Source organism: Vitis vinifera, chromosome 19 (genome assembly GCF_030704535.1).
Source record: "Vitis vinifera cultivar Pinot Noir 40024 chromosome 19, ASM3070453v1".
Lineage (NCBI taxonomy): Eukaryota > Viridiplantae > Streptophyta > Magnoliopsida > Vitales > Vitaceae > Vitis > Vitis vinifera.
In genome coordinates, this window is record NC_081823.1 from 6,460,015 (window position 1) to 6,485,389 (window position 25,375).

Consider the following 25,375-nt stretch of genomic DNA (forward strand, 5'->3'; position numbering starts at 1 on the left):
ATCTGAGTGTGAATGGGACCTCCATTCAGGTTTGAGATCAGGCCCTGGAACACAATTCAAACTAGTAGATGATGGTGAAAGGTTGTGTTAGAGTTGCCATGGAGGGGAAGGTTTGATTTTGCCTCAGCATGTGACATACCTCAGTAGGTGCCTGGTTACCCAAAACCCCAGAGGGTATCCGATTAAATGCGCCATGACCCCACTAAGGTTTGGAGCATGACCTCAACGCTAAGCTGCAGCATAAGGGAGTTGTGACAACTTTACCATTCACAAGCAGAGGTGGCCAAGAAGGAACTTCAATAATGCGTACTTGGGAGTGATTCTTTGGAGGCTCCAAATGTTATCAATACTTGAAAGTACTTTTCTTTAAGAGGATTTGACATTTGATAAAAGTTTTGAGGTTACTTTCAAAAATCTTTTCCATTGCTATAGACACTCAAAACACACTTCTGATTTCTGATAAAAAAGACTTTGATTTCCCAGAGTTTTTAATAGAAAGTGTATGGAGTGCGGCTACAAGCTAAAAATGCTTTTATGAACAAATCCATAGTTTCCATACCTCATTTCTGCTCTAACTACACACTCACAAGCAGGTGCTTGTCATCTGTTTCCATGGAGGAAGTGATTCCCATCACTACAATCCACTCCAATCTTCTGAAGAGGATCATGCTTGGAGATATAGTCACACAAGAATGCGCTTGTTGCAATGCCATTTGTAAATAGCTGCAGAAGGAGAAGCTGTAAGATGAAAGTGAACCAAATAACATTCTCCTAGTTTTGCCCTGCTCCACAAAGAAAAAACATTTTCCAAAAGGTAATTTTTTCAGTAGTAAAGAAAGAGAACCACCCATAGGACTAAAAACCCAAAACCAAACCCAGAAAAATTCAAGTCAGACATCACCAAAACACTTACATTAGACATCCCCCCAATGATTTAAAGAAAAGCTACTATGAATGTCTATCGACTGAGGAGCACCATTAAACTGCTGTCCGTTTAAGAAGCTGGAGAAACCCTAACCCAAAACTGAGTTTCAGATGCATTACAGTCCCTGTTAGTTACATGATAGAGACACCAACAGACAACCAAACTATTGCACCTGTAAATGCTACAAGAAAACATGTCCGCTTCTGAAACTGTTACCTTGTACCACTGAAGCATGTAAAAGGATGATTCATAATCATAGTAGGACAGCAATTACCCAACAAGCCTATTCCTATGACAAGATCATGACAACAAAACTGTAATCAGGCAATTTGTCTGTATTTAGTTACAAACTGAAAAGGTTACTATTAAATAGCACTGGGTATTCTGAAACCCAAGGTTTAAATAATGATCCTCTGCAGCCCTTTAATTGTTCTTAATTCACAAACCTTTTACAGAGTTGAATTGTTTGACCAGATTGCTCCAGCACAGCACTTCACTGCAGGTAACATGAGAAGCAGAGGGGTGTATTTCCTGATCAAGTTGGAATCTAATGGGATCCAACACCTGATGCCTTCACAATTTTATTGTAGTGAATCTCCAGTAGCCTCTTCCTGGTTCCTTGGTTCATCAAAATCATGTCCAGAGCTAGTAGCTGCATCCTGAACTCCAGGTACCTGACTCTCCCTTACATAATCTGGCAAAGCCTTTGACAAACAAAGTTTGATTTCAGTACATATACTTTGAACCTTTAGTTTCATAATGAATTAATAAATGATAATTAAGATCAATTTATAGTACCCTTTACCTGCAACAACTCAGTCATTCTGCTGGTCATGTTGTTGTCCAGATGTCGGGGAGCAGATTCAGTGTGGTCATGATGGTTTGGCTGTACAGCTTGGAGGGGTTTGACTATGAGGGCTTGATTCATATTATGTCCTTCCTCCAAGTTGCGGCCAGAATCCTGAATCTGGCCCTCTGATTGTGAAGGGACTTGAATTCTTTTAACAACTTCACCCAGCAGTGTCTCAAAGGGCATGTTAGGCATTCGCATTGATCTGCATTCAGCATCATACACAACCTCAGCAGGGGTTTGATGAAAAGTATCTTCGTTTTTCATGACCTTTGCAACTGCAGAGATCTGGCTGTTGGACGTTGAGCCATTTGATGAATGAGGACCTTGGAGTGCAGCTGCCAGCACTTGCTTGCCTTTTGATGCCGCTGGATTTGCAGCTTGGATATCGGGTGGAGGTACTAGGTTCACAGGAGGCGCCTCATTAGATTGACTAGCAGGTGGGAGTATAACAGGGACCAAGGTGCCTCTTTCACCCACTGGATGAGCAACAGTCTGGGTGACCACTGTTTGCACTTGTTTCCCTTTTGACACTGCTACTTTAGCAGCTCGGGGTACCACCCTAGGCACATGGTTAGCAGGTGGTAATCCATTCCATGGATGAGCAGTGTTATTTCCCTGAAAATTACCATGCTGCTCATTCCGCTCTCTGGCTTGAGGGTTATAGCCTTGCTCCTGTGATTGGTTTCCAGCTGGGAGGTGAATCTCATTCCTCCGGATCATTTGAACATGTGGGGCCACATCATTTTCAGATGATATAGGAACATAACGTCCTGGCTTGAAAACAACACCCTTCAGAATGGTGTCAGAGTTGCCAACCCTAACAGTAAGCAAGTAACCTGCATCAAATGATGCATCAACTACTCCAGAAACTACCTGGCCCACCATAGCATCATTTACAACATTAATTGGTTCTACCTGAAGGGGCAGGTTTGCATCCGCCCCCTCAAATCCAGGTGGAATATGAGCATTTTCACCACGTTTTTTACTCTGATCCTTTCGAGGACGACCCCTTTTGCGCTTTACTGGGAAATTTCCAGGAAAATCAGGGTTGCTTCCTTGGTTAGCTTCATTCATCTTTGGGAATGAAGTAACTTGCCTTTCCCACAAGATTTTCTATTATTTGTTCCTGCAGACATAAGAGTGGTTCATTTTGTTAATAGGTAATAACCAATGGCTTAATGTTGAAAGTCCATATGAAACTCCAAGAATTAAAGATGGTATGCTTCAGATGACATATTGAGCAAGTTTGCCTAAGTTACCTGACTTCGGTTTCACACAGAAAGTCAAGGGAGGAGGGGGACTCTATGACACTACTGTGAACCCATAATCCCTCTATCTCATGGTGAGTTAAGAAAAATAGAGTTTCATACATCTTCCTAACAAAAGGCCACCAAAAACAGTTTTATGCAAAGCAAGTGTGTGACATTCTCTCTAACCAGTCTCATGCCACTTTCAACTTTCTTGCTACCCCAGATTAAAAAACTTCCAGCATTTACCATTTGCATAAATTAATACAATTATTTCCCAGTTTAATCATTCTACTTCCATAGAAAAATTTTCACTTCTGAAGTATTGTAAATTCACCCAGAAGCCCAAGTTTGATATTGCCTGCCCATACAATTAGTTTAGCTTTCAAAAAGTAAAGACGAACCTATCTCAACAATCATGTTAATTCAATATTGTAACCAATAGAGAGCAAGAAACAATAACCTGGATTCAGCATGAATGCAGGTTCCACACAGAAGTTTCTTATCTTTTTCATGCTCTTATGCCTTATTTGTCCTAGACTGAATTAAGTGTGTCAAATTGAACACAGAGCATGCCCAAAAGTAAGAAATATGTGATAGCCTGATCACAAGAGCAGTATACAGTTTAAGGAACCCCATAATACAACAGCCCCTTTTTGGTAGCAACTAGCAAGAACCAACAGCTTTGGGGTCTTTTATTCAAAGGGGACTTAGTTCTCTGTACAGGCAGCCTAATCATCTGACATTTACTGTACAATGTCAGATTCTACAGGCAGCCCAATCATTTGACATTATCTTATGGGCATGCATTCAGATTTGAAACAATTAAAAAATTAGACAAGAAGACTAAACATATTGCAGCAGTAACACAATTACAGGGCAAACTCTCACATGACTTCAGTAACCATTTTTTTTTTCTTTTTTGATAGGCAAGAAAAAAATATATTAATCCCACCTCACAAAAAGTGCAACAAAGTACACACGATTTCAATAACTATAAATTCACAAACCCAAACATTTATGAACTAAGACCCCAAACATAGTGGGAAAAGGCACAGGAAAAGGAAAAGAATAACCGATAAACTTTTGGAAGAGTTAAAAGAACAAATATATAGAAAAACTAAAAACAAAGAACATATATAACACAAACCAAGAAAACATACAAAACAAAGAAATAAATAGGCTTATGTTTTTCAAATTAGTTAAGGTCTAAGAATGTGCCACTTGAGCATCGAATCAGTCAAGAGTCTAAAAATGTGGCACTTTTGAGTACAACTTTCACATAAGAAACCACTTCTCTAGCGGATGCAGGCTTGAAGTGATGGCTATGATATTCATAGGTAGCTACATGAATCATATATTATTATTTGCCAAATAGGAAATTGTAATATTGGAAGGAAAAATTATTAAAGTTTGGATATTAGTTTCATTTACCTTTTAATTTCTTCGCAAATCAAGAAAGATTGGGATAGATTTCATTTACTAATGTTTCATATTTAAACTATGCAAATGCTATATCACAAGATAGTACCCATTTCTAAAATAAAATAGAATAAAACAAATCTTTACTGTGGCTGGTTTTTGTGCATAGAGATTGACAAATAACATGGAAATGCAGGTCACAAGAATAAAAGGCTCCTGCACCAACCAAAATAAGGCCATTGAAGAAATAATTCACAAAACCTAAGGTGTTACAAGGCTATTTAGTCCAAGTTGAAATAAAAATAAATAAATAAAGTTTAAAATTGCAAGTTCTGTTTTTGGAGAACTTTTTTAATGCTGAAAATTTAAGTAATCAAAATAAACAAATCTAATAACCAATTCAAATAAGACCACAAGCTAAATTTTGGGAAAGTGCACAGCCCCAATGGCGGAGCTAGCTTAGGCTCAAGAGAGGCCTATCCTCACCCCTCCTCTCCCCCCTGAAAAATAAAACCAAAAGTTGGATTTGATCCCTTCAACCTCATATACAATAGGAAAACAAGTTTTCCATTAGGCTGTGCACAACAGTTTTGCCATTTCCCAATCCTTCCCCCCCTCCCCTAGATTACATCACTGCATGGTCCTCCCCTCTATTTTCGGGAATTATGTTGACCTCCCTTGAACTTGTCTGCTAATAGTTAATGACAGTGTAAAATGACTATACCAATAATGCAGCAACAAAATAGGGAATTTTATGATTTTAACCAATGATTAAAATATCAGAAATTATAGAAATATTGGAAATTATAAAAATATCAGGAAATATTGAATGAACATTTGGACAAAAAAAATTTGTAGACAAAAATTGATCAAAACTCAGAAATATTGGGAAAAACTCCCAAAAATGATATATAAAAGAAAAAAAAAAGCAAGCATACACATAGTGAAGTAGTTTTATTGAAGAAAACAATATATGTATGATAAAATTTGTGACATTCAACAATAATTTGCATAACTTGAAAACATGTTTAATACTTAGTTAAATGTACTTAAGGATATAAAAGAAATAATGCGTGTGTGTGGGTGTCTATATATATAATTATTTTTTTGTTTAAAAATGTGTATAATTTTATTTACAAGTATATATTTATCTTATATTTCACTACTATACAAAAGAGATAAAGAAAGACATATTAAGAAATGAGAGTTTTTATATTTTTAACGATAAGTTAAATTAAATTTGAAAATAAAATAACTAAAATTAATTTATTAACAAATAAAGTATAAATATAATTTATGCACATGTTTTATCAAGGGCAAGCTTGCCTAGTTGGTTAAGGCCACAGCTTGCATATCAGAGGACCTGGGTTCAAGTTCAGCCTCCATTTCAAATTTTTTGCACGCATTGACCACGTTGACCAACCAAAAAAATTCTGTTGACCAATCAAAATATTGCCAAAAAAATCTGTCAAATTCCAATAAATTTTAAAAAAATCCTGAAAATTCAGTGAAATTCACTGGGGCCAACTTTCCTCTCCATTTATCATGAGAGCCCTTCCAAAATTGTAATCACTCGTTCATGTTTAGGATGTAAGATCCTAACCAATCAAATGAGGAAAAAAAACCCAAATAACAAAAAGAGAATATATTTAACCAATTTTTTTTGAGCTATCTAAGACATTGATAAGAAAGATTCTAATTTTATTTTATTTTTGATAGATAAACACAGAAAATTTTATTAAAAGAAGGGAGCAAGAAGGCAACCCGAAGCATACAAGGAGTATACACGAGAAGCCTCACAACAAAAAACACAAGGAAGCATACACTCACCAACCCTCAATTAGAACCCAACCAATCAACAAAGTTAATTAAGGAGCAGGGTTTTCCATCTAAACAAGTCTTAGACCAAGAGAAAAGATTACAAACGAAGGAGATTTTCAATCTTTGGATCGACAAAGCCTCATTATAAAAAACTATCCTATTTCTTTCTTTCCAAATCGTCCAAAATAAACAAAGGGGAGCTGCCCGCCAAGTCTTTCCACGCTTCTTGTCCACAAAGGAAGCGGACCAACCAAGGAGAGTGTCTCTAACCGTAAGCGGAAGGACCCAATTAACCCCAAACAACGAAAACACAAGATTCCACAACACCCTTGCCTTGGGGCAATGAATAAGGATGTGGTTTATTGTCTCCTCATCATCACAACACAAGAAGCACCTGTTTGCTAAAATCCAGCCCCTCCTTTTGAGTTGATCTTGGGTTAGCACCTTCCCCCAAGAAGCTTCCCAAACAAAAAAACCCACCTTAGTAGGCACGCAAGGGCTCCATATGATTCTCCAAGGAAACGGGACTGCACCACCAGAATCAAGAGTATTGTAAAGGGATTTTACAGAGAAAATCCCATTCTTAGAAGCATTCCACAACACTCTATGATTCTCCAAGGATACATAGATGTATTGATTATAAAATTAGAATCTAAAAAAGATTCTAATTTTATAATCAATACATCTATGTATCACAAACTCAAAACAACCAAAAACCCTAAAAGCAACACTTGCAAATGGGTATTCTATATGATTATATCATCAATGAGTTAGCTTCCAAAAAGCTTCAATCTTTGAGTTGTCTAAATCTGTATTCTAAACCAAACTTCACTCAAGCTTATGAAGTGAATATAGAGGGGTTCGGAAAATAGGTATGAAAGAATGAAAGACATTCCTTAAATGCTTTGTAATTGCCCATATGAATGGGTATTCTATACTACTTAAAATCCCTTTTTCATCATTCAAATTTCAACATTCCTTAAATGCTTTGTGAGTGATCATATGAATAGCATGACAACTATTTTATTTTATTTTTGATAACCGTGGATGTCCGGGCCAACTTACGAGCACCTCGACTAATCCCACGAGGCCCTGAAGTTAACGACCGGGTAAACCTCCAGTGGCCTTGAGGGGACTCGAACTGGTGACAACTATTATAATAGCATGACAACTATTATAATATGGTTTCTCATGATGACTTCTCAACTCAATCATTACTTAGTTAGAAAGTGGTAAGTATCAATTAGTACACGGTAAAATTCAATATCGGTTGAGATATTTGTAAAAGAATATTAGTTAATATCATAATTTAACTTACTCGGTTATTATTCTATCTCATTTTCCTCTATATATGGTCAGTTTGTTGTCAGAACCATATTCAATTAGATGAACCACTTTTTCTGTGTCAATGCTCAAACTTCAAATCCAAATGGTACAAATGTTTTGGACAAAGTTTCTAGAAATCATATTTTAGTTTGCTCGATTTATATATCAAACCATATAAACTTGCATTTCATATATATTAAATCCTATATATAACCCATATTAGAATTGTATTTAGATTACAAAAGTAGGGATATGATAAAGCTTGCACTAACCTAAAAGCACCCTATTAAATCCTAATAGAAACTTTAATACCCATATTAGATATTCCACAACCATCATACATAAATTTCATGTCATATTAAATCCTTTGATTCAAAGAGAACTTCATTTCCAATTCACATAAAATTGCCATGCTAAGGAAGTAGGATGTTTGGGTACTCGTTCATTGGTTGAAATGACTGAAAGACTTCATAAAAAAAATAGTTGTGGAAATGTGCTAATGAGAAAATTGTCATTAGAGGAAATGAGCAAGATGGAAATTCAATTAAGTGGATTAGGGATGGTGGAATAGAATAATTAGAGTAAATGTTATCAAGCCTTAAGAACCAGAAGTGGAAACAAATCGAGTGGGATGGTAGAGATTCCACAAAACAAGGAAATGAAGTTACCTATCCAACAGAGAAAAAAAACAGTTAACATAAATGTTTTTTTTTTATAGGCAAAAAATAATACTATTAACAACGCCTAATCAAAAGAGGGCGCACCAAAGTATACAAGGAGCATACAGAGGTACCAAAAAGGCACATTTAGATGAAGAGATTAAAAAAAGACACCCCTCTTACATCAACATGAGGCTTACTGATCAATAAAATCTAGAATGGACATAGAGTGCCTCTAAAGACTTTCCTGTCCAAAGCCAAAGAGAGCATAAGAAGGAGTTTTTGAGAGACTGAAGTAATTGTTCTTCATTGACAAAGGCTCTACAATTCCTCTTCTTCTAGATGGTCCAAGTTTCCTCTCAGATGATGGATCGGGGGTTCCTGACTGACGAAGCTCTATGCGAAGAGGCTTCCAGGTATGTCGATCTCTGCCATATTCCATTGGGGGGTCGGGATCTCTCTTCTCCTTCTTCCTCTTCTTTCGGACGGGTGACGACAAATGAGGGGACCACTGGTGTTTCGTTTTCTGAGGGCAACGAAGAGGAGCAGACTCCGTTGAGTATTATTTTGGCTGATGGTAGCAAGGGAGGGCTAGTCTCTGAGGGTGAGAAGCAAGTGGCTGGAGATGGACCGGGGGGGGAGTTTGAGGGGATGTTTCAGGATCTGGATGGGTGCCGGTGGGACGACAGTTACTTGGCGAGGTTTAGCAAATTCTTGGGCTTCTCCACGGACGGGTTTGAAGGGGAAGTTCTGAATTTGCTCCTAAGGGCTAAGAGAAGAAGAGAGCAAAATCTGAAGAAGGGCACGTCAGGGACCACTAAGTTTGATAGGGAATTGAAAAAACTTGAGTGGTCTATCAATTATACTGGGGCAAGAAAGGAGAAATCTGTGGTCAGAGAAGGAGGGGTTAGAATCTCGACGATTAGATGAAGCTAAAGATTCTTTCATGGAATGTCAGAGGGGCCAATGACAGAAGTAAAAGGAAGGTTATCAAGGCCCTAATCAGATCACAAAAGGTGGATTTGGTGTGCTTGCAGGAGACCAAAATCCAAGAAATGTCCCAAGGGGTTATTCACAGTCTTGGTGTGGGAAGATTCTTAGGTTGGGGAGCTGTGGATGCAAGAGGGGCAGCTGGAGGGGTGGTGGTTTTCTGGGATAAGAGAGTTTTGGAGCTTGTAGACCTGGAAGTGGGAATCTTCTCAATCTCGTGTCGATTTAAGAATTGCGAGGATGGGTTTATGTGGTTCTTCACAGGGGTCTACGGACCTACTATGAAAAGGTTTAGAGAACCTTTTTGGGAAGAGTTGGGTGCTATCCGAGGTTTGTGGACTGATCCCTGGTGCATCGGTGGGGACTTCAATGTTATTAGATTTCCCAGTGAACGGAGTAGAGTTGGAAGACTATCTGGTCCTATGAGAAGGTTTTCAGAGGTGCTAGAGGAGTTGGCTTTAAGAGATATGCCTCTTCAGGGGGGTCCTTATACGTGGAGTGGGGGGTTAAATGGCCAATCCTGGTCGAGATTGGATCGCTTCCTGATTTCGGAGGATTGGGAAAACCATTTTAGTGGAGTGTCTCAGTGCACTCTCCCAAGGCCTGTGTCTGACCATTACCCAATTCTCTTAGATGGGGGTGGTGTTAGGAGAGGCCCTATCCCTTTCCGTTTTGAGAATATGTGGCTGAAAGAGGAGGGATTTAAGGAGCTTCTGAGGGGCTGGTGGCAAGGTTTTAATTGCAGTGGTTCATATAGCTTTGTCCTCTCAGAAAAACTAAAGGCTTTAAAAGTGAAGCTGAAGAATTGGAATAAGGAAGTCTTTGGTAAAGTGGGAGTAAATTTGAGGATGGCTTTGGGCAGAGTTTCTTTCTGGGATGATCAGGAGAGGCAGAGAACGTTAAACGAGCAGGAGTTAGAGGCTAGAAAGGAGGCCAAGGAGGAGTTTAAAAAGTGGGCGATTATGGAGGAAATCTCGTGGAGGCAGAAATCAAGACAAATATGGTTGAAGGAAGGAGATAAGAACAACGGGTTCTTTCATAAGATGGCGAACTCTAACAGTAGAAGGAATTGTTTGAAAAAGATTAAAGTCAGAGGTGTTTGGCTGTCAGACGAGCAAGATATTCAAAGGGGAGTGGTGAGGGCCTATCAGGATTTGTTATCGGATCCTGGTGGCTGGCACCCGAGTATGAGCAGCTTGGAGTTTGATAGTATTGGAAGAGAGGAGGCTGCCAGGCTGGAGGAAATGTTCTCTTTGGAAGAGGTGTATCTGGCCCTTTCGGAGCTAAATGGGGACAAGGCTCCTGGACCGGATGGATTTCCCATTGCTTTCTGGCAGTTTTGTTGGGATTTCGTCAAAGACGAAATTATGGGCTTCTTTAAGGATTTTTTTGAGAGGGGAAAATTCGTTAGAAGTCTCAACTCCACGTTTCTGGTTTTAGTCCCCAAGAAAGGTGGGGCTGAGGATTTACGTGACTATAGACCAATCAGCTTGGTGGGTGGTCTGTACAAGATTCTCGCCAAGGTTCTAGCCAATAGGCTGAAGAAAGTAGTGGGTAAGGTGGTGTCTTCGGCCCAAAATGCCTTTGTTGAAGGAAGGCAAATCCTTGACGCAGCGTTAATTGCTAACGAGGCCATAGACTCGATGCTGAAAGGGGACGAAGCTGGTGTGTTATGCAAGTTGGACCTAGAGAAGGCTTATGACCATATTAACTGGGATTTTCTGATGTTAGTGATGCAAAAAATGGGCTTTGGGGAGAAGTGGGCCGGCTGGATCAGGTGGTGCATCTCCACTGCCTCTTTCTCAGTTATGATTAACGGGTCGCCAGCGGGTTTCTTCCAGAGCACTCGAGGGTTAAGGCAAGGGGACCCCATTTCCCCCTACTTGTTTGTCTTAGGAATGGAGGCCTTAAGCTACCTCATTAACAAAGCGGTTAGGGGGGGCTTCCTTTCCGGATGCAGACTAAGGGGAAGAGGTGGAAATGGGATTCAAGTATCTCATTTATTATTTGCGGATGATACGCTGGTCTTTTGCAAGGACTCCCAAGACCAAATGGCTGTTCTAAGCTGGCTTTTAATGTGGTTTGAAGCCATTTCTGGTTTGAATATTAACTTGGAAAAGAGTGAAATTCTGCCGGTGGGAAGTGTTGAGAATGCTGAAGTCTTGGCATCTGAGTTGGGCTGCAAAGTGGGTTCTCTTCCTTCCACTTACTTGGGGTTGCCTCTAGGTGCTCCTCACAAATCGGTGGTTGTGTGGGATGGTGTGGAAGAAAGGATGAGGAAGAGACTCGCTCTATGGAAGAGGCAGTTTATTTCTAAGGGGGGGAGACTCACTCTCATTCGGAGCACTTTGGCTAGCATGCCAATTTATCTTATGTCCTTGATGCGTATTCCAAGAGTTGTAAGATTGAGGCTTGAGAAGATCCAAAGGGATTTCCTTTGGGGAGGGGGTGCGTTGGAGAAGAGGCCTCACCTTGTAAATTGGGATGTGGTGCGCTCTCATAAAATGAAGGGTGGATTGGGGATCAGAAATTTTTCTATCCTTAATAGGGCCCTATTGTGTAAATGGAGCTGGCGCTTTGCGGCTGAAAGAGATTCTTTTTGGAAACTTGTTATCAGCTCGAAGTATGGGGAAGAAGAAGGAGGGTGGATCTCTTGTGAGGTTAGGGAAGGCTATGGGGTGGGGTTGTGGAAGGAAATTAGAAAGGAAGGCGTTCTGTTGTTTAAAAACGTTTCCTTCACTGTAGGGGATGGTAGAAGGGTGAAATTTTGGAAGGACATTTGGTGTGGAAACACTCCCCTTTGTGAGGCTTTTCCTTCTCTGTTTGCCTATGCGGTTTCCCAAGATGCGTGGGTAGAGGATTGTTGGGATTATATGGGGGATGCGGGGGAATGGAATCCTTGTTTCTCTAGGTCTTTAATGACTGGGAGCTGGAGGCGGTGGCGAGTCTCCTTTCGGTCCTTCAAGGAAAGAGGCTCAATGTTGGGATGGAGGATAGAGTGGTGTGGAATGCATCTAAGAATGGGAGTTTCTCTGTAAAATCCCTGTACAATACTCTGGATTCTGGTGGTGCAGTCCCGTTTCCGTGGAGAATCATATGGAGCCCTTGCGTGCCTACTAAGGTGGGTTTTTTTGCTTGGGAAGCTTCTTGGGGGAAGGTCCTAACCCAAGATCATCTCAAAAGGAGGGGCTGGTCTCTAGCAAACAAATGCTTCTTATGTTGTGACGATGAGGAGACTATTAACCACATCCTTATTCATTGCCCCAAGGCGAAGGTGTTATGGAATCTTATGTTTACGATGTTTAGGGTTAATTGGGTTCTTCAACTCACAGTTAAAGACATTCTCCTTGGTTGGTCTGATTCCTTTGTAGATAAGAAGCGTGGGAAGATTTGGCGGGCAGCCCCCCTTTGTTTATTTTGGACGATGTGGAAAGCAAGAAATAGGATAGCTTTTGACAATGAGGCTTTGTCGATCCAAAGATTGAAAACCTCTTTCGTTTGTAATCTTTTCTCTTAGACTAAGTCGTGTTTAGATGGAGAGCCCCACTCCTTAATTAATTTTGTAGATTGGTTGGGCTCTAATTGAGGGTTGGTGAGTGTATGCTTCCTTGTGCTTTTTGTTTTTTGGGGCCTCTCGTGTATACTTCCTGTATGCTTCGGGTTGCCTTCTTGCTTCCCTCTTTTTAATACAATTTTTCTGTGTTTATCTATCAAAAAAAAAAAAAAAGCATAAAGGAGCTACCCTCCACACTATCATGCGCTTCTTCCCACTTAAAATCACATGCCAACTTGATAACATTTCTGTAACCATAGCAAGAATCACTCATTCTACTTTAAACAATGAGAATAATTGTTGTCATAATGTTCTTGTTTCAACACAATGAAGTAGGACATGATTCCTCTACTTTACAAAGATTGCATCTATTCACCAAAGGTCATTCCCTTTGATGTTCAAACCACCTTTCTTCTCATCCATACATGTAATAAACTGTTTCACCTAAAGAGGTTTTTTTCTCCCAAGCTTCCCCTTCCTAAAGAAAGTCTCTCTAAATCAACTCAAGTCTCCAACACATCTCTTTTGGGATGATAAATAGGGGGACATGTAGTATATTGGCAAATTAGACAAAGTACTCTTAACCAATGTTAGCCTTCTACACTTTGAAAATATATTATTTCTGCCACATAGCAATCCTTCTAATGAATCTTTCTTTCATTACCTCTCAAATTGCTCGAGACTTAAAAAGAAGCTCCTAGCAAAAGCCCCCAATATGAAGTAAGGAGCTTACCCTTTTTGCATCCTAATAATTAGGAACCTCCCGTACTAGAATGAGCTTAGTTTTAGCTAGATTAATTTTTGGCCCCAAAATTGCCCCAAACCACATAAGATCTAACTCAAATACGTCATTTGCTCTTCACAAACATCACAAAAAATGAGGATATCATCTACAAACAAAAGATGGGTCACCTCTACCCTCTCACTGCCCCTCCCTCCAACCTTGATATGAATCCTCCCTCCCTAGCCCCCTTTAGAAAACTACTACGAGCCTCTATTGCCTAAACAAATTGAGATAAAGATGATCTCCTTGTCTCAATCCCCTTGAACTTAAAATTAAAAAAAAAAAAATAGGGGTACAATTTCACCAACACAAAGAATCTAGCAATTGAGACACACCATTGGATCCAACCAATCCTTTTTTCCCCAAAACCCATCTTTCTTAGAACTATTAAGAGGAATTCTCAATTTATATGGTCATAAGTCTTCTCTATATCTAGTTTGCATAGCACATCTCCCTTAGAACTCTTCAATCTTGATCTCATGCCTCATTTGCAATGAACGTTTCATATAGACTTTGTCTACTCTCCATGAATGCATTTTGAGCATTGGATACGATTGTTCCAATGACCGTCTTGATCCTATTGGCCAACACTTTGGTAGGAGTTTATACAATCCACCTACCAAGCTTATGGATCTAAAATATTTTAGATCATCTGCTCCTCCTTTCTTAGGAACTAAGGTCAAGAATGCAGCGTTTAAGATTCACTTGGACACGCCATGCTCATGGAATTCCCTAAAGAGACCCATCATTTCATTTTGCACAAAGTGTCACCTAAAATACCAAAAAGCCATGGAGAAGCCATCAGAGCCAAGGGCTTGATTTCCACACATTCTAACCAAAGCCTTGACGACCTCATTTGAGAAAGGTCTCTCCAAGCACCTTACCTCCTCCCTTTGAATAGACTCAAAACACATCTCATTGATACTAGGACCCCATTCTCTTGTTTCTAATAGAAGATTCTTAAAAGCATTTGCCAACCCCTCCTTCAAATCCTAATCTTCTAAGAGCCTTACCCACTTTCTCACCTAAGCGTAAATGTTATTACGTGAGAATGTGGAAATGGATAAGTAAATTGTTTGAATCTTAAAAAAAGATATTTATTCTTGAAGAGTGCAGCAAAACGTTAGTGTTATTGGAAAGAACATTCAGAATATTCTTTTCTTTAAAAGGGGCAAATTGTGGGGATTTGTTTAGTTAGGTGTGGGAGGAGAAGTGATGGAATTTAGCTTTCATAAGATCTTTGAATAACTACAAAGTGGTGGTGAAGTAATTACTTTATCAAGTTTAATTGATCATGGCAAATTGGATGGAGAAGATGTGACGACATGGAAAGGAATATGGATATTTACAAAGAAAGTTTCCTCACAAACCCATAGGTAGGGACCATGGGAAAGCAATGCCAACCACTAGTCAAAGTTTCCTTGAAATGAGTTTTCTAAAAGTCTCCTCTTTGATGGAGAGGCCTGTTTACAAAGAAAGTTGATATTTGTTCTTTAAAAATTAACAAAAGACATTCCTTAAGAGTTTTAGAATTAAGATAGCAAACAATCAACCAATAAGCACTTACCATTTGTCACATGTAGGTTATGGACAAGATTGGCCATGATGTGAGACTAGGCGACCAAGTCCTAACCCAATCCTAGACCTTTATGCATTCCCATTTCAACCAAGGTGGTCATATCACAATTTCACAATTGGCCAACTTCTCCTAATGTCTAAGGATGGCTTAGGATTCCCCAAACTTTGCCACAAATCCTATACATATGCAAGAAGTATAGATAAGGTACTTGGATTGGAGAGTAAGCAACATTAACCACGTTGAACAAAGAATAATAGTTACCACATCAACTTGCTATTGTAGTGCTTGAATAGAGTTCTAATCATTGGAACTTGAAATGCTAAGATGCTTTAACAATTGAAGGTTGGAGTTGGAGGGGTTTTCTACTTCTTAGATATGGAAGATGTTTCTAGAAGAGCTCTAAGCATGGTTGCTTTTTGGTATAGTCTGTCTATTATTCCCTCCTTGTGAGCCATGTGAAATCTTAGTGTGGGGTTTGCACATCAATTCTAAGATGGGTTTCCTTGGGTAGGAATCTATTTGATTCTTTCCATTAATTGGTGATGAAAGAGTATTCTTGTTAATTGGTGTTATCTTTGCAAGTTGAGGAAGGAATTGACAAATCACATCCTTACCCATTGTTAGGTGGATTAAAACCTTTAAGCCTTTCACTTTTACATTTTTTGTATCTCTTTAGTGTTATCTTTCTATGCATTGAAAGAAAAATCCTTGTCCATTGTTTGATGGCTCAAAGCCCTTAGGACTTTCTTTCTCCATTTCAAGTATCTCTAGGGTATTTACTTTCTTTGTCAACATGACTCATGAGTCCTTAACCAGTAAGCAAGGTGGCAAAGTAAAGCTGTCTTTTACCTCTTTTTGAGTGTATTTAGAAAAAACAAAATAAGATCAATTTTTTTGTAGCAGAGTTTTGTCATTGATTTTCTTGGAAAAGGGTTAATGTGTCATAGATGCCATTGATGGGTAAGATTTAATTTAGGCTTTTTGTTGCCTTGGCATAGGTTTCTTGCTTCTTTTTTCACCTTTCGTTTGCTCCATATACACTCTGAAATGGGGTGTGCACCCTTTTGTAGTTTTTATATAATTATATAATTTCTTGCTTATTAAAGAAAATCATCGAGAACATATGCAAGCATATAGTGCTACATAATAATAATTACCATGAAAATGTAGGCATTGTCAGAAATGTATCTAACAAGAGACCTTTGAGCAACTAAACCTAGCAACATCCAACTTACGTCCAAGAGACAACTTTTGCAAATATGCTACCAAGTATACTTAAATATAAGTGACATGCATCGGATCATAGGAAGCATTGATCACATCCGACCGGGTGCATGAATGTATAAGAGACCTAAATAGGAAAGCAAGTAGCCTTGACAAAATCCAACTATTCAACTAATGATAACCTTATGGTATGTTTATTAAATTTTTTGGGAAAAGAAATGGAAGGAAAGAGAATTAGAACAAGAAAGAAAAGGAATGTTAGAAATCAGAATGAGGAATTTTATTGAAGTTTTTACAAAATTATTAGTAAAACGGAATGAGAATAAAAAAATTGATTTTCTTTGAAGTGTTTATAATAGCAAAGGAAAAATAATGAAATTTATAATTTTACCATAACACCATTATCCATTTTATTTTCAAATTTATGATCACAAAGAAAAAACATGTTAAACAATTGGGCAAAGGAATAAAACGCATTTCTTGAATTTATGGCAATTTTTTTTATAGATTGGTTTGATTATATAGAATTGGGAATTATTTTTTAATATATAATTATTTATAAAATTAAAGACATGTAATTTATTTATCTCTTTTTTTATTAATAAATATTATTAGTGACATAATAAATAACTACAATATGAATAATGTACTATTATATTAGAGGCATAACAATTAATGTCTATTAAAGGCACAAGGGCATATTAAACAATTTATTTACAAAATTTGATTTGTCAAATTTGAGGATAAATGTTTTCTTCAAATTAGAGGAATGGCCTTGCTCAAATGTAGTGCGGCCCACACAAACTTTTCATTCCAAAGTACAAGTAACCAAAGAATAGGAGAAAAGGAAATGACGCCCTTTCTTTTTATTCTAGAGGAACCAAGTGAAAATGTAATTAGTGTGAGAGTGTGGACCAAGCATGATTCAAAGTCATGGTATTAGTCATTGACTCAAAAGGTATTGAGGCACATTGGTCTCCTTAACTCAAATCGGTATTGGGCAATACGCAAGATATGGTAATTTAATAGCTTAAAAATTCAAAAAAAAAAAACTTAATGAATAGGATAAAACAATTAGATTTTTATTAATTAATTATTAAAATATATTAAATCTTTATCCTTTTTCTCAAATTTCAAGTATAATTAAATCAATTATACAGCAATTAATTAATTAATAGTTTATATTTATAACCATATAAAAATACATGCTCATACCTTTATGTCCATAGATAAATAAATATCCCCATTTATCTTTGATCTATATTTTTAAAGTTTCATCCTCTACCCATACATCTTTTTTTTTTTTTTTTTTTAACCCATACATCTAATCCATAATGTTGTATAATATAATGCCAAATACTATAATATAATACCATATATATTATTGATATGTAATAAAATACTCAATACCAAATCTTTCCCCAATCTAAATCTTCTTCTCCGACTAACAATAAAATCTTGTTCTCAAGCTTTCTAGGTCGTCACCTTTAAGTACAGTTGAAGAAGTCTATGTAAGAAAAATCAAGGCACAATTGAGATGTTGTCACCAACAAAAAACCCAGCACTATCCAAGATGTCACCAATAGCAAAAAGGATTAGAAGACAATGATTGGAGAAAGAGAAACCATTGACATCAGATCATCGCTTCTCAAATTTCAATCTCCACAATAGCACCAATAGGCAATGAAAAAGGCAATTTTGCAAATAAGAAGAAAAAGAGGGATTTGTGACCTAACTTGGAGTATTGGGGCCAAATCCAAAACTTGATCAAATCAAATGAGATTTTTTACCAAAAAATCGATCAAGTCAAACAATTCAAGGCGAGTTAGCATTGAGTCAATGTTTAATATTGTAAATCGCAAATCAAGTATCAAAATTGTCTCAAACCTAGCCTTAGCTGAGTCATACCAAACTCAACCGATACTTTGAACCCTGTGATCAAGAGCAAGCAAACTTAATATCAATGTAGGCTAGGACTAAGAAATACGCTTCCTTAGGTGCCTTGGGTTACGAGGCTATCATCCAACATTGTATGCATGACGTTAAGTGGCCCACATCCCAAATCCCCTCATCAAATTTGCATCGTAGATTCATTTGAATGTCATATGTCATTTTCCATCTTGCTAATACGTCATTGTGAATTAGAAAATTATTATGTCATGTCTCATTTATTATTAAGCCTATCAATACCATTATGTCAAAAATTTTAACTAAACTACATTAATGTTAAATGTAGGCTAAGTTCTATGAGCCACAAGTGGGTAAAATTGCTTACAATAGTTTATAACTCTCATACCGTTAACAATATATGAAACAACAACATTAAGTAAATATACTTATAACCTGACCAAAAGTGTGAATTTCACTAGAGTTTCTTACATTAAAGTTTACAACAGTGACAAACCCACCACTCTAGGTAAAATTGAATCACACCAAAGTAACTCTTGATTTCATAAGAAAAAATGAAAGAAAAAAAAAAAAAGGCTCCCTATCTTGGATGCTAACTAGTAGTTTAAAATTTTTTCTTCTTTATGCATACAATTAGAACATTAGTAAAGAGTATAGTACATTAGGATATTAAGTTTAGTTTTAGCTTCTTCTCATTAAATAACTTACATAAATATGAAGAGATTTAAATAGGCTGATTAGATTTTGTAGCATTAACAATTGTATTAGCCATAAGTTTTAAGGATGTCTATTAAAGGTAAAATTGCCACAACCTTTTTGATTAGGAAATTGAGGAGCACAATTCTTCTATCCTCAGTTTTTGTATACTTGTCATTTGCCTTCATATATGTTAGGATTTGGTCATTGACCTTCTTAGGTTTATTTTAGTCAATTCCTTAATATAACCCTTGCAGAAATTGGCTCCTACCCAGTTCATTTGGAATTCTAAAATTCTATATGAGGTTAAGGCTTTTGCATGACTTATGACCAATAAGAAGATCAATACCAATCAAGTGTTATATGTCAGAATCCCTTACAAAGCCCTCAATCTCATTAAATGTGTTATATACTTGGAAAGTAGCAAATCAAATGATCGTTGCCTATTAGCAATAGAACTTCAGCATAGGATTGATTGGATTCCCCCAAATGTGTGATGGATACATTGATAATCTCTTCTAGGGGCTTTGGTTGGTCATTCCAAAGGTAGGGTTCTCTGGTGATTATCCTATTTTTGAAATGGTTTACTTAAAGTCAAATTTGAGGTCGATAAAGGCTATTTGGGACTTGGTTCACTTATTCTGTTCTCTTTAAACCTTGATATCGATGCCTTTGCAGACACTTCTCTTAGCCTTCTATTGCTAGAATGGAACCATGGTTGATCTCCCAAGAGATTAGACTGATCTGTGACCACCTCCAATGGGTAAAGTAAGTCAAACTTTGATATGTATTCTCTAGGAAATCTAAAACAATTAGACATAGGAGACATGACTAGAGATCCTTGTAGTCTAATGTTAAGAGAGCTAAGTCTAAATTGGATAAAATTTGCCATTCAGGCAAAGAATCAACTCTATAGAAGTCTAATGTAGGACAAGGCCTTGTATATTAACAGAGATTCTGGTGTTGTTATTTCATGAGTGCCCAAAAGGAGGAGAGATTCATGGAAATTCGATGATTTAGGCTTCTCTAGACTGCAGATATCAGTAAAGAGTTGTGATACTGTTTGATTTGGGTATAATATTTTAGCCAAGAGAGGAGATAAAGCAGTTGATTTCTCCTGTAGAAGACTTTTTACCTCCTAGAATGTGTAGAGTGGTGTCCATATATGTACATTGCTTTTCCCACTTTTAGGTAGCTTTTTGTAGAGTAGTACAGATTATCTCCCTATCTTATCAACTTTTGTATATTTTGAAACAATTTCTCATCCTTCTTTCTACTTACTAATACAATGCAATGACTTTGTTGTTCCTAATTAAAAAAAAAAAAGTAAGAATGTCACATAAGCATTGTAATTTTAAGTATTTATTAGAAAATAAAATTCACAAAGGAGCAGTACTGATCTGAAGTTTTCTGGATCAATTTGATCAGGCGTGTAATTTCGAGGGAGGCAAAAGGTCCTTCCACACAGAAGAGAATAGGAAAATGGGTAAACCTTATAAGAAATTTAAGCTGTGGTAGTTTCTTTCCTGTGTTGAATTCACTCAATGCAGATGGTAAGATAGAGAATTCTTAACTGAAGCAAACCTGAAGATTTTAGAACAAAATAGAATTTGATGGCATAAAGCAGCACCTGCAAATTCTCGGATGATCCCTTCATTTGCTAAAACCATAGGCAGAAAGAGAAAAGGCAACAGATTCAAGATTTAAGTCAAAGTTTGGAAAGAACTAAGCTAACAACCAAATCTAATGTGGTTTGACCACTCCAACTGATTATTCAGCATCCTAATTCAACAGCTGTCATCTGTTCCATCACAAAGAAATCTAGGGAGTAGACTTCCTGTTGAACTTACATAGGAAAAAAATCAGCAACAAGTAGTCCCCTTTGTTGGGGTAAACTTCATTTATAACCACATTGAAAATAAAGACCTTCTGCTGATATTTAAAAATAAAATCTAGTCAAGTATTCTTATTTGATTAATGTCATTCCATACACAATCTGATCAAGATTCCTCTAAAACATCCATTAAAAAACATAAGGATAAAACAACAACTCAGTCAAAATGTGACTGGTTTCTGAAGCAGTTTTCAAAGTTTTAAGGAGTCTTGAATTTCCCACCACGTAACATCAAAGTATCAAACTTCACTTCTCATACAACTTTTGTACCACTAAACTGAAAAAGTGCTTTTCATGCCAGATGACTCATCACCTACCTGTGACGACAATCCTGCTAGCAGGGAAGCATTTTGGATGCATCTAGTGGACTTGAGTCTGTGGAGAAGTAAGGCATGCTACAGAAACTACCACCAAAATACATGTATGCTTGGATAGCTAATTCTCGAGATAAAAAAATAATACTTGTAGAGAACATCACTAAATTTCCATAAAAATTATCAAACCATTTCCCATGAAAGATTTACAAAAGAAATTATATGCATGTACATATGATTGCAGACACATAGGTTGAGCAATGAGGAGGTAAACAACAACCCACCAGGGATCAAAATTAACACATGTACATAAAAGAGATATTGATTATATTTAATTTCTCTAGTAATTTAAAGTCTAAAATTTTGAAAAATTCAACCAAAAAAAAAAATCCATTATTACTTACTGAACACTTTATCTCTTAGTCTTACAATGAATGTCTATAAAAAGAAAACCTGAAACAACAACACACACCAAAAAAGAAAACAACACCTCAGATGTTAGAAGAAGAAATGTTTCAAATTTCAACAAAATAAAATAAAATAAAGCAAATATATAAAATCAGAAGCATCTACTCTCATCAGAAGGAAAAAAAAAAAAAAGGAAGAAGAAGAAAGAAGGCATTGTTGTGTTTCTGAGAAAATGTAGGAAGCTCATCACAGTTGAACTTACTAAAGCTAAAGGCTCCAATTTTTTATTTTTTTTTTCAAACTTCTAATTTTCCTTCTTTTCTTCCCTGCTCTACTTTTTCCCAGCAACCAAACAGGCTGAGAAGGGGCAAAGTTTACATAATTTCAACAATCTAACTCTACACGCTCCAAAATCAGCGCCATTTACTTTAGGGGGGAAAAAGAGTAAAAATTCAAATTAAAAAAAATTAAAACAAAACCCAGAAGAATAGAAAATTTTAGGGTCTGATCGAAGAAAATAACATGCAAACAACAAAAACCCAAAAACATAATTAAGAAGGCGAATTGGACCAGAAATTGAGGAAAGATCGTACCTTTCTGGTGTCCCAAATGAGAACGAGGTGAGAGGGATATGAGAGAAGAGCTTGGAAACCCTAGAATTGTCTTTCATGATGCCAGGATAGCCTGAAACGTTTTGGGGGTTTTGGCTTCGTGCTCTCAGAAGTGAACAGCAACGTGGGAGGCGAGAGGGAAAAGGTCGATGGGACCAAATGGATTTATACAGTCACAGAGACTCTCACATTGAGTGCCGATGTGCCCAATCAGAGATTGACGCGTATTCAGATGTTCGCATAGTGATGGGTCCCAGCGGGTCACCTATTCACCAATCAAATTTGGGAACTGCTGGCGAATTGGATTGTCCAAGAATTGAGACCCACGAAGCTCTGCTACTCGTGAAGGTGATCTAATTTTTCATGGAAAATTTGAGATTTTCGAGTAAGAAAGTAACGGAGGAATGGGAAAATCTTGGGAATTGGGGAAAGTGGAAAGTCATTAAAACAGTTGCGAATTAGGTAGACTTTTCACTCTGTAGTTATGGTCAAAAGTTTTTGTATGGGAAATTTTGAGGATTTTTTAGTCATTTAACTACTAGAAATTGTTTTTTTTTTAATAAAAAATTGGTTAAGTTTTTTTATTGTTCAGTTTAAGGATATTCATCCTAGGGTGCTTTTGGCCATGCATACCCCCAAAAGGAAAAATATTTGTCTTTTAATATATAAATTATTTTCATATTATTTAAAACTCATTTAATAATAATTTTAGAAAGCGTTTTTAATTTTTTTAATATTTAAAATTTTTTATTATTTAAATATTAAAAAGACTAAAAATACTTTTTAAAATTATTATCAAACACACCTTTAGTACGCATTCTAACAGTAATGGTGTTTGTTTTATTGAATTTTGAATATGTTTGATTTGTCCAAATTGATGTTATAATGTCATTGATGGAATGGTGCTTTCTTGAACCAGTCAAGTCTCTTAAACGAAGGGTCCACATTGAGAAGTGTATTTGAGACCTCTTGTACCACACCCATGGACTAGATCATCTAAGACTTAAATAAAATACATTGACTTAGAGTAGCTATATCTAAATATGCCCTAGCCTATAAAAAATCATAAAGAATACTTAGGTCATCACGAATAGGTAAGTTAGAACCGAGAGCCAATCGAAGGGATTGCACCAATTGAGCTGCCTAGCAACATTTGGACAAAAAGGTATGATAAAAAAGTTGTCAATGATTATTGTTGGTCAAGCCCATAAAGTGCATGCTTGACCGTTCTCAATTTTGATTGAGACAATCCTAATAAACCATTGAAAACCTTAACACGTTAATGCATTCTAAAAGGTTGTTGTTGCCTAACCAATAACAACTTTATTATGTCATATGCTTCAAATGAGCCTCTCGTGGGCTTATATAGAGCCCAAGAAGTTTCTAGAAATTCTTGGAGTCATCTACACTAAGTTATTGGTGGAAAGAGTATGAAATGTTTTAGAGATGTCTAAAGATATCCACACATCTCTACACTATGGTGGAAGACATGAAAGGAGTTCAGGGCTTTCTAGATAATTCTAGGAATCTCTTGATTATTCTTGTACATAGGTTTGTACATAGAATTGTGTAAGGTATTCTAAAATCTTCTTGATTTGTAAGAAACCCTCCAAGGTTCCAGAGAGTTCCATTGGTGCCTATAAATAGGTGGGGGCCTCATTTGGGCAAGGCACCATCCAAATCATTTTCTAACCAAGCAAGTGAGTCCTCAAAGCATTTGTAAAGGCTTCCTTGAGTAATAAGAGTTTCTATTCTCTAAGAGTTGTCTACTACGCCTTCTACAACTTCTGAGTCGCGAGTGTCTTAGTCTAGCAAGCTAAGCATTGGGATTAAGACTGACTTAGCAAGATCAAGCATCTTGACTTGTCTAAGTGTCGCACGAGCTTAGTAAATGACTAAGTCCGTGACAATTAGCTAACATGATAACAATCAACTCAATTAGGGTTAAACATACAAGGTTGAGATTAAAACGTTTATGCCTTAGTAGAAGGGCAAGCCTCTTCATCTCTTGCACATTATTCAACCTTCATATTTTGAGTTCTATGCCAATTACTTCTTACTAGGTTTCTTCCTTTGTGTAGCAATTTCATTAACTTGAATGTTAACGAAGCATGATCAGGAACACCTGACTTTTTTTACTTGTAAAGGTTTGCCCTATTACATATAAAGTTCTATTGGTCATCAGGTAATGTTCCAAAGGGAAGTCAGACTCGTCCGTCAATTAACCAAATTCGAAAGTTCATGATCCAACAATCATTAACTTCTAATTTAAAATAAAAAATTAATTTCTTTTTATTTTTACGATCATACAAAAAAATACAAATGATAATAAAGCATTATAATCTCAAACCTTACAACTATGTTATCTCATTTTATTTATTTTGTATCATGTTTAGTTAAAAATCAAATAAGATAAGTGACCTAATAACATATCTATCATCTTTCTCCTATTCTTTGTGTATGGGATTTAATAATCTTACAGACAAAGAAAGGACCCATGGTTCATAATTTTTTTTTTTTTCACATATTTTATTTTAAATTTTTTTTTTCATGTTACTCATTTTGCAAAACAAAAAATTTTAATTTAAAAAAAACTAAATCTATGGTTCAAAAAAATAAAATTCTTTATTTATAAAACTTTTAATATTTTAATTATTAATAAAAATAAAAATTATTAATTGAAAAATAATTTGGGACTTCAAATAATGCTAAATGTGAAAGAGATTTTTGTATTTTTTAAATAAAAGCATCCAAAAACAATATATTTTTTTATGTCGAAATATCTAATATCTTTCATTTCAATTTTTTATTCTTTAACAAATCTAATACTCTTGTAATATAACATATCACATTGGTTAGAATATAGAAAAATATTCCAATTTAAGTTATGATATATATTTTTTTTTTCAAAAAGCGCCGATCAAGTTGGAGTATTGTTTTGTCACGACTAGCCCCAATTATATATATAATTAAATAAATTTACCAATAATATAATTTAATTTTTTTCTCTTTTCACACATAAAATAGAAAGAATTTATTTCTCATAAAAATAAGTTATAAATTTTATAACTATGATTTAAAAAAAATATAGAAAAGTTAAACCTATGCTACCTCTTTGGGACAAGAGGTCTAAATAATCGAGGCGGTCAGGATGGATATGG

General features: G+C 36.4%; 1 protein-coding gene across 2 annotated transcripts; it reads right to left on the minus strand.

Annotated features, from left to right (window-relative positions):
• Nucleotides 1-1,228: 1,228 nt before the first annotated feature.
• Nucleotides 1,229-22,590, minus strand: LOC100257339 (protein METABOLIC NETWORK MODULATOR 1). Of its 2 annotated transcripts, XM_010646143.3 has the most exons (4): nucleotides 22,197-22,590; nucleotides 21,600-21,648; nucleotides 1,731-2,904; nucleotides 1,229-1,629 (listed from the first exon to the last, which is right to left on the minus strand). In XM_010646143.3, the coding sequence occupies exons 3-4, from the start codon at nucleotides 2,850-2,852 to the stop codon at nucleotides 1,507-1,509; spliced, it is 1,245 nt and encodes a 414-aa protein (XP_010644445.1). In that variant the 5' UTR covers nucleotides 2,853-2,904; nucleotides 21,600-21,648; nucleotides 22,197-22,590; the 3' UTR covers nucleotides 1,229-1,506. The 2 variants fall into 2 exon arrangements, with proteins under 2 accessions (XP_010644445.1, XP_002278340.1); XM_002278304.4 differs by lacking the exon at nucleotides 21,600-21,648.
• Nucleotides 22,591-25,375: the final 2,785 nt, after the last annotated feature.